General features: G+C 40.7%; 1 protein-coding gene across 1 annotated transcript; it reads right to left on the bottom strand.

Moving 5' to 3' along the window:
• Nucleotides 1–1085: 1085 nt before the first annotated feature.
• Nucleotides 1086–10562, bottom strand: TRAPPC6B (trafficking protein particle complex subunit 6B). Its single transcript, XM_060263238.1, has 6 exons — nucleotides 10138–10562; nucleotides 8954–9021; nucleotides 7444–7561; nucleotides 6334–6417; nucleotides 4206–4299; nucleotides 1086–1761 (listed from the first exon to the last, which is right to left on the bottom strand). The coding sequence occupies exons 1-6, from the start codon at nucleotides 10231–10233 to the stop codon at nucleotides 1730–1732; spliced, it is 492 nt and encodes a 163-aa protein (XP_060119221.1). The 5' UTR covers nucleotides 10234–10562; the 3' UTR covers nucleotides 1086–1729.
• Nucleotides 10563–10776: the final 214 nt, after the last annotated feature.

Below are 10776 nucleotides of genomic sequence, written 5' to 3'. Positions count from 1 at the left end.
GATTCCAGCTGGGGGGAAAGACCAGACGGAAGGTCCACCTCAGGTAGTGCAGTGTTCATGTATGGTGCACTAATAAGCTGGAGAGTACTAAAACTCTTCATCTCCCTGTGTGTATGGTGGGTGGTTGTAGTAGGTGGTATGGTTGTATCCTGTTGTACCTCACATAGATCTGTTTAGAAAGTATTGTGATTTTTGGAATGTATCATGTACGAGGTGCTTGGGAGTGTATTTGGCAAGTTTGTGGGGTCGATTGTATTTGTGTTTGTTTGTACTTGTTTCTTAATAAAAACTTTTTCTGGGGAAAAAAAAATAAAAAAATAAAACTCACATTGCCATGAGCAGCTGTGAAGCAGAATACTCGGCAATCAGTGACACCATTATACAACTAGAATGGTTAACACAATTAATGAAAGATCTGAAGTTACCAGAACCAACACCTGTAGAAATGCACTGCGATAGCACAGCAGCTCAACATTTAGCAATGGCAAAGGGAATAAAATGCAGAAGTAAGCATATCAACATACGTTATCAGAATGTCAGAGAGGCAGTAAATAAAGAACTGGTAACGCTGACACATTGTAAATCTGAATGTAATGTTGCTGACGTGTTCACTAAAAATGTCACTGTGGAAAAGTTTGTAACACTAAGGAATATGCTGAAACTAGTGATCTGCACCTGAGGAGGGGTGTCAGTGTATGTGCAGGCGACAGACCACTGCTGACAGCAAAGGATCTAATTGACATTAGATGATCTGGCTGACAGGGGCATCTGGAAGTCGGCCAGATTGCATCAGCCAGAGTGATGTGACCATGACTCAGTACTGAACCTGATTGGTCACTTACCTAGAGGACATGTATAAATGTACAGTAGTACTCTGCTACTTGTTGGAGGTTGGATGGTGAATTGTGTGCGGAGCATTTTGCTAGTCTGTATTATAGTTGTAAATAAATGTATATAGCTAGTCTAATCGCAGCTGTGTACAAGACTTGATTCCTTTGCGTCTTCAGAAACCTCTCTCACTAAACGCGGAAGACCAACAGCCCTCCCACACACACTCCATGATAAAGAAAAGCATTCACAGACCATTAAAGGGGATATTAGGCCTCATTTCAGTAATAATTTTTCAGTATATACAGATAACAGCCTGCTCTAGCTTTTCAAGACAAAGTATATTAGTCAATTTATAACATAACAAGATTAAATATATACAAATTGTTGTGCATTGCTAAAGGCAGTGAGGCTGTAGTGCCATTTATCTTTATAAGAAAGTCACAAAGAATTTTATCCTTTTTTTTTTTTTAACTCAGAAGGTCTGGAATAATTGCATTGCGCACAAACATGGAATACATAGTTCTTCAGAAAATTCTGTATGAATAAAGCAGGACTTAGAAGAACCTGGGTGCTTCAGCAACTTCACAGAACTTCAGAATGTGGTCAGCTATTAGCTCAGAGCGTTTGCCTGTTTATAAGGCCCTCAATAAATGCTGCACTGCTAGGCCAAAACAACAAATCAGATATTTAAACTTAGTATTTAATCAGGAATCCACTATCTTTACATACTTGCAGGTATAGGACATTACTAAAAATCTACAACAGTCATAACTTTCATGTTATGTTTGGCAAAACAGATGTTTCACATAGACACAGGACCTCTGCATTAAACTGCAATTATAAATAAAATATACAATTTCAAGATATTACAGGGCAGGTGTTTTCTTCTATACATTTTCTAAATCTTCTGTATCATCACCTGAAATTTACCTGCCAAAAATAAAACAGAAGGAGTTTATAAAATATCTACCTTAATTAGCTGAAGCAACTATTTCCCTAGTTCAAAAATACAATTGCCTAAGTCTATACTATTATCTTGTACAATGCATACAGCCATACTTAACTAAATCTGAGTAGGTTACATCTTCCACAACTCAAAGCAGAGCTATACCCTTCTAGGTCTACTGAAGTCAACAAGCTTAAAAGGGTGTAACTCTGCTTCAAACTACATTGCTGGTAATTAGAATGTCAGACTAGGATTTGGGACACCCATGTTCAAATCTCAACTTTGCAATGGAAACTCACTGGGTGACCTTGGACTTGTCACTCCCTCTCAACCTAAAGTACCTCACAGGATTGCTATGAAGATAAAATGGAAGCAGGAAAGTGTTGTAAACTCCTTAGGGTCCCCACAGGGACAAAAATTGAGTATAATAATAATAGTGTGCTGTCAAGTTGTAACCAACTCAAAGCGAACCCAGGTCCATGTGTTACCTCAGATGCTACAGATTGGTAAAATTAGGTCATCTCTTATTTAGTTGGGGAATTAGCAAGAGATATGCTTGCAAGAGGGAGGTAACTAGTGAAATTCTCCACCAGAGTTTATGGGGATTTTTCCCTTAGAGAATATTCAAGAATAACCAGTGATCTACGTAACCAAAAGAGATTGTTTTATTAAGAAAAAATAATAAATTAATGCACACATACAGAGGATAAATGCACACAGAAAAACAAACACACCAAAATACAGGTGTGAGAGGGATTTTAGGAGGGGTTTCAAAGGGGTGATAACTACCTGTTCAGTAGTGCAGAATCCATGGAGAAAGGATGTGAAACAGACCAGTGTCTCACAGAAAGACCCAAATGTATCTGGGGATGTTATGCCAGTTTGCTCCAAAGACAAGACACACCCACAATGGGGAGGTCCTAGTCCAGATATAGGCAAAACTGTCTCCTGGGAGGATGTTGATGTAATTGCCCACTAAAACAATGCCCTTATGGGATTAGCTGGGAGCAGAACAATTGCTGGGAAATGCTGAATGGGGTTCCCAGAAAAAGACGAAAGATGTAATATTTGCATCTATGTATGGGGCTGGGTTTCTGGATATAAACAGGAACTGCTACCATGTCTTGACGCAATCTGGCCAAGAAAGTAAGAATGCTAATGTTTGCTGATGATCCTAGATTGATGGTGAGAAAAGGCTACCCAGCTGTGTGAGTGGCCCATTAATTAGGGTGACTGGATCAGGAAAGGGGGGGGGGGGACCAGGTATTGGGTTTTGCAACAGGAGGAAAATCTTTTCCTGTGGGCTCCATTAAAGAGAGAAATGCATCTTTGTTTTAAATGGGGGGGAGGCATTATTAGCCTGACAATCACCCCAAAACCACCTCCCAAAACAGAAACTCAGATTTGTGCTTGGCTGCCAGGAACCATTTTGTTTGGTTCTACTTTTTATTGTACAGATCCAGGTCACACTCTGACTTACTCCTAGATCAGATATGGCTGGCACTTGTACATGGAGAAAATTGGGGGTGAAAAATGATAAAAGAAATCTTTTATCCAGTGTGCCCTGTGCAGGGATGCATAGGGGGCATTATATGTGGGGCTTTTGATGCAAGAGATAATCAGAAGTGGTCTGCTGTTACCTTCCTTGCAATAGAGCATAAATATATCTAAATAAAGTTTTAAATATAACAATCTGAAATGCAGATTTAAATGCCCCATTTCTTTTTTAAGGTTACAAAACTGGCATAAATAGTACAAGTTTATAGTCCTGTGTCAATCAAAAGTAAAAGAGAGGCTTCAGGTTTCAGGATATTACAATGGAAAATACAGCACTTGACAATAATACAGTGCATAAAGTCTCTGATCTGTGAGGGCAAAGAAACCTCAGCAGCCTCTCCAGCAGTCCAGAACTACAGCCACATTAAACTTGGCTCAGATGAGATCTGTGTATTGGTTTTTTTAAATGTCTGGGGACCTAGGGCAAAGTCTAGTCCTTTTAACCTTGTAGAGCTGAACTGGAAATCCAAAACAACATAAGCACTACTTTCCACTCTGGAATTCATCACTTTCAAAGCTAGATTGATGCACAAAATAAGTAAGCTACAGTTAAGGGCCTTATAAGGGGCCTTTAAATACAAACAAATTACTTGGGAGGGGAAGGCTTCTAGACATAGATCACTGCCTCAAGTAGATCTTAATCCAGCCTTGATTGCTTTCGTCAGTATTCCTTATAACACTCTTTTAAGAGCAACAGTTTTACAGCTCCTGACAATCATTGGCCTCAGTTGGGGGAATTGGAAGTGGGGCAGGAATAGTTCTGGGCTACAAAATCCCACATCTCTAGTTTTAAAAAATGCACTGAGCAACAATTTTCTTTTAATTACAGTTATATATACCAATTTTTCCCTCAAATACAAAGTGAACTTACATGCAGGCATTGCTGAAACTTCCGCTGTCACAATACTCTTTATTCCCAAATTTGATAAAGCACCTCTGATCAATCCACAAGTGAATGCCAAATACTGAAATGTAATAATTCAAAAAGAAAAATGGCTAAACAGGTCTTTTTTTTAAACCTATTGAGGTCAGGACAGATCAGGTCTGTTATATATATATATGCTAGCTCCAAAATTGTAGATTGAATCACATAATAGCCTTGTCACACACATAAGTGCAGACAGAGGGCCAGTGAGCAAATCAGTCTTATCAACACTACCAGGCAAACAAAGATATGAACCCAGTCATATCAAATAGGATAAGAACATAAGAGAAGCCATGTTGGATCAGGCCAATGGCCCATCCAGTCCAACACTCTGTGTCACACAGTGGCAAAAAATTTTATATATACACACACACTGTGGCTAATAGCCACTGATGGACCTCTGCTCTATATTTTTATCTAAACCCCTCTTGAAGGTGGCTATGCTTGTGGCCGCCACCACCTCCTGTGGCAGTGAATTCCACATGTTAATCACCCTTTGGGTGAAGAAGTACTTCCTTTTATCCGTTTTAACCTGTCTGCTCAGCAATTTCATCGAATGCCCACGAGTTCTTGTATTGTGAGAAAGGGAGAAAAGTACTTCTTTCTCTACTTTCTCCATACCATGCATTATCTTGTAAACCTCTATCATGTCACCCCGCAGTCGATGTTTCTCCAAGCTAAAGAGTCCCAAGCGTTTCAACCTTTCTTCATAGGGAAAGTGTTCCAGCCCTTTAATCATTCTAGTTGCCCTTTTCTGGACTTTCTCCAATGCTATAATATCCTTTTTGAGGTGCGGCGACCAGAACTGCACACAGTACTCCAAATGAGACCACACCATCGATTTATACAGGGGCATTATGATACTGGCTGATTTGTTTTCAATTCCCTTCCTAATAATTCCCAGCATGGCGTTGGCCTTTTTTATTGCAAACGCACACTGTCTTGACATTTTCAGTGAGTTATCTACCACGACCCCAAGATCTCTCTCTTGGTCAGTCTCTGCCAGTTCACACCCCATCAACTTGTATTTGTAGCTGGGATTCTTGGCCCCAATGTGCATTACTTTGCACTTGGCCACACTGAACCGCATCTGCCACGTTGACGCCCACTTACCCAGCCTCAACAGATCCCTTTGGAGTTCCTCACAATCCTCTCTGGTTCTCACCAACCTGAACAATTTAGTGTTATCCACAAACTTGGCCACTTCAACTGCTCACTCCCAACTCTTAAATCATTTATGAACAAGTTAAAGAGCATGGGACCCAGTACCGAGCCCTGCAGCACCCCACTGCTTACTGTCCTCCACTGCGAAGACTGCCCATTTATATTCACTCTCTGCTTCCTATTATTCAGCCAGTTTTTGATCCACAAGAGGACCTGTCCTTTTACTCCATGACTCTCAAGCTTTCTAAGGAGCCTTTGATGAGGAACTTTATCAAAAGCTTTCTGGAAGTCAAGGTAAACAACATCTATCGGGTCTCCTTTGTCCACATGTTTGTTTACCCCCTCAAAGATAAGCTACATAAAGTATACTTCTGATATTTATCTGCCTAGCTTGCAATAAACTATTTCCACATGGCGTGCATGTGGATATGCAAATCATTTTGAACCATTACTGTTAGCTTATTTCTATTCAAAGATATCTTTTTAATAATATCTTTTTTAAAAAAAACTGTAACAAGACTAGGTCTGCCCTTTCCAGTTTTGAGAAGAACCCTCTGCAGGCATTCATTATTGTTCATTATCAGGGCTTTTTTGTAGAAAAAGCTCAGCAGGAACTCATTTGCATATTACGCCACACCCCCCGATGCCAAGCCAGCCAGAACTGAGTTCCTGTGTGTTCCTGTTCAAAAAAAGCCCTGTTCGTTATATATTGGGAGGGGGGCACCATTTTTGTGGCAGCCTCCACAGATCTATAGACACAAATGCATTCAAGTCAGTGCAGACATTGTGCCCCCCCACACACACCAGACTCAATACATTTAAAAAATCTTAATAGAACTGAAGATTCAACTCAGTAAATAATTCTAGTTTTGAATCTACTAACCTATATAGGCTATGATGCAATACATACCTTAGGTGCATGTTCCAAATACTGTTTACCAGCAGACATCTGAGTCAGGAGACGGAATTTGTTATCCTGGAGTACATAGATGCCCTGCAGAAATGAATAATTATCTCCATTTTAGACAGAAGACAGGACTACTCACAAGAGAAAGGTATTCTAATATTCCAATCCAGCTAGAAATCATATGCATTTGGAACACATCCCTAGTTGGATGGAGGAACTGAGTATACAAAGATTCTGTATACTCATTTTGCTAGACCAGTTCAACATGTCTGTACGTGCATGCTCTGTCAAACTATGTGTGCCCCTGACCATTCAAAACAGACCATCTTCAGAATTGTTAAACTTCATTTTATTACTAATAAAATTTTTATGCAGTTCAGGCAAAAAAATTGTACAATCATTACCATTTTGGATATAATGCATTTACATAACATGGGTTATGTAAAGAGATTTTAACCCATCTTTGTTTCATATTTATCCTGCAGTTAAACAATCTCCCATAAATTGTTGGCAAGTTGATTCAGAATTGTATTTTTCATTGCATGTAATTCTTCCCTGTACTTTTCTATTCTATTATTTTACATGCTTACTTTGCTGTTCAATGTTGTAAGTCTAACAACTGGGATATAAGTACTAGTCTTGCAATATAATACCTGTTTTCTTTGAAAGCACCCAAATAACTGGAATACAACTCCACACACATTGCTCTGAAGAAAGAATGCAGCTATATGATCAGGAAGAAACATGAGGTTCAGTTCTTGCCAAATAAGATGGGATCTCATGTTTGAATGCTACCAATACACTTTAAAAAAAACTCTTCCAGTACATAGAAAATTAGAACATGAGAAAGAACAACCTTTAGGTAACATATCCGTCTTCCAATTATTTTGATTTCCCCGTCTACAGGAGGAAGTGGTCTAATTCAGCAAGAGATATGTAACATGATTTTGTTGAAAGCATTATCTCTGCTTTATGTATCAGCATTTTGTAGAATAAGAGTTTAAATCAATATATTTATGTTTCATGCTCAGTCAGGTATATGTAATCACTGCTTTTTCTTTTTCAGGCTCAGTACTTATATGCTTTACAATTTCCATATTATTATATTAATACCTGATGGTTGGTTCTGAGGTTATCAATTTGCTTTTTGAATACAGTAGTCCAAAAATCTTTGCAAATAAACTTCATTATATCTAATTCATCCTTGAATCTGGCAGTATCTTTGGTAAACCTAAGAGAAATCAAGATATTTGGTTAAATACAATAATGCTTTTTGGCAACAAAATATGCCTTTGACTCAATGGACATTTCACTGATGGAAGCAATTTCCATCAGCATGTCATGAATTTGTCACCATCCCCTGAAGTGCTGCTCCTAAGGCACAGGTAACACCCCACCCACCACTTCAGAAACAGCATAACTGTGGAACAGGAGGTCTGATGGAGAAGGAGAAGTTGGTGAAAGCTGAGCTCCTCTCTTCCATCCCATTCACTGGATCCAGCCCTATGTGTAGAAGAAATTCATGTGGCTTCCTTAAAAAGCACGAGTACAATCCAGACAGCGTTAAGCACACTGATTTCATGGAAGATAACTGAACACCTACGAAAATTTAAGGGACCTGAAAATTACAACCTGATAGTTACTATAGCTACTTTCATTATGTTTTTACCCAAGCACAATATAATAACAGTTGTGATGTCATTAACTGTTCATACTTTTTTTCCAAATCCAAGCTCAGTTATATTAGTTGGTGATCCCCAACATGGTGCCTGCTTGTTTTTCCTCCAAGCAAAGCACTAGTCCTCCATTTCACTGGAGTAAGATGTACTTCAGAAAAGTCCAGGAAAAATCTTTTTGGAAACCACTGCCTCTGTCATAAGAGGAAGCTTGGCTTGGAGCCTCCAAACATTCTGTGGAACATTCCAGTGCTCTGAGAGTGAACCCAACCCACCTGACAGACATTCTGCTGTGGTGACAATGACCTGGCCTCAGGATTCAATATATGCCAACAGGCTGAATGAAGTTGGGGATGACATCTATAGAGAGTTCAGTTAGCAAATAAAAGCATGCACTTTAAACTTCAGACACAAAAAACCCCAATGTTGTTCAAAATATTCAGAATAAGAAGGGAAGAGCAATCTGAGTGGGAAAACTGGAGGACATTCACAATGAGAACTCCAGGGGATTTCAAAAACAATTAAAACAGACATTAGAATACAAACATTCAACATCTTCAAAATCAGTGTCTACATTTATCCCCAAACTGCAACATGGAACCTGTCTTGTTTTATACCAGTTTCTCTTATATGTTTAAAAAATGTAAAGCAAAGGAAATGGTCTAGATGCTACTGATAGAACCAGTCTTTGGTACAAGCCAACTATGTAACTACCAGCTGAAGACCAATATAATGTCTCACCACTTTTCTACTTCAAGTGAATACTGTTTCACAATGACACACACAGCAAGCTGCTGGAAGCTAATAGTTTTATTCCTGAATTTTCCTTGCTATACAAAGTACACAGCATCTTTCAAAAGCTCTCCTCATGCCACTCTTAAAAAGACATATAGAACCAGGTAGAATATTTAAAGTCAAGCTATGTATCAAAAAGAGATTCTACTCACCTTTCTATTAACCCCTGTCCTACTCTAAATCCCATATTTTCCAGTTTTGTGATGCATCGTCCATTTTCCTGAAAGCAAAAAAATTGCAATCCTGTAGCAAATCCACACAAGAGGATTTTAACTATTTCTCACATTTCAATCCTGCCCTTCCTCCAAGAAGCTGAGGTAGCACAAATGTTATCCTCAAAACAACTCTGAGGTCAGACTGAGAGAGTGAGTGGCACACTATCACTATGTGACCTGAAGGACTCAATGCACATTTGAACCTAGGCCTCCCCTGCTGACTTCAGTGGACTTGCAGTGCAATCCTATGCAAGGTTTGCTTATTTCATTTATAGGAGTTATACCCTTCTAAGTCCACTGAAGTCAACAGGCTTAGAAAGTTGTACCTCTGTTTAAGATTCCATTGATCAACTGGCACATCAGTTTTGCACAGTAGGGCCTCTGTGAGGCATGGTTAGAAGAACATCTGACTAGTATCTGGAAGAATCAGGTTCAAATTGCTATTCTGCCATGGAAGATTGCTGGTTGACTTGAACCTATCACTCAAATTTAGCCTAACTTACCTTGCAGGGTTGTTGTGAGGATAAAATAAAGGAGAGGAAAATGATGTAAGCTGCTTTTGGTGAAAAAAGCCAAGTATATATGAAGTAAATAAGATATAAACACTAGTTGCCTGTAACACTTTACAGGGAGAAACAGACAGAAGTCTGCATTCTCCTTTGCCATTCTAGAACGCAGAATAAAGTCTAGCTAAAATGTTCGTGCTGCTGCAGCAATGGCAGAAAAACGGGGCAACTGCAAAACTACGGTTTCTATGGCGCGGGACTGGTGGTGGTGGTGATTGAAGCGTTTGAGAGATACTCGTTGCATGCATCTATAGACGTTTGTGGATTTTCAGGGACGGGAGGGACCCTTCAGTCCAATGAAGAAGGACGCCCCCACCCACCCCAGCCCCGAGGGCCATCCGAACAGAAGCGAAAACAAACCGTGATCCTGCAGCGCCTTAAAGCCGGGGAAAACCTACCTGGAGCTCTATGCCACAACCGCTCTGCGTGTGTTTAGGGTACAAGAGTCTGCAGCTCACACCCATCCAGGCCAGACTAGAGTCACTACAGCCTCCCCTTCCAACCGGGAAGGGCCGGTCTCCTTCGCAGAGCGGCGGCTCTCAGCCCTTCACTCACCCCGTCACCTTGCTCCGCGGCGCGGTACAGCCCAGAAACCATCTCGTTGTGCAACAACAGGAAGAGCGCCTCGTCCGCCATCTCCGACTTGTTCATGGTGGCCCCTTCTCGGCTGGGGAAAAGCCCCGAGGGCCGCTCTCCCGGCCGCGCACCCCCCGGCAAGGCCAACTAAGCCCTCCTCCTCAGAGCGGCAGGCGGAACTGTCAAGACAACCGCCGTCAGCTCCCGGAGGCGGGGCTTCTGCAGGCCTCCTCCTCAGTTGGCTCGCGCTCCCGGGAGCAGGAGAGCTGGAAGGCTGTCTAGGTACTGGAAAGGCTCTGCAGGAAAGCTGGGCCTAGGGTCAAGTCTTCGGATTGGTTTCGGGATGCATACTCAGGAGTTGGCTCTTGTGCGGCTCGAATCCTTTGCATATTTACCAGACTCTCAAGGAATATATGCAGATAATTTGCGCAATGCTTGCTAAGACTTCGGTATCGCGAGACGGTGCGTGTATTGGTGAGAACCGCCGCACGTTTGGGAAGCGCTTTAAATGCTTGGAAAGATCTACATACATATCATGTATTGTTATTATTGTATAGTTACGAATCAGGGGAAAACTTACCACCTGCTATTTCATCTTTTTTATCCTGGCCCTTCATA

The sequence above is a fragment of the Heteronotia binoei genome, chromosome 21 (genome assembly GCF_032191835.1).
Source record: "Heteronotia binoei isolate CCM8104 ecotype False Entrance Well chromosome 21, APGP_CSIRO_Hbin_v1, whole genome shotgun sequence".
NCBI lineage: Eukaryota > Metazoa > Chordata > Lepidosauria > Squamata > Gekkonidae > Heteronotia > Heteronotia binoei.
This window is presented reverse-complemented; position numbering and strand designations above follow the sequence as displayed.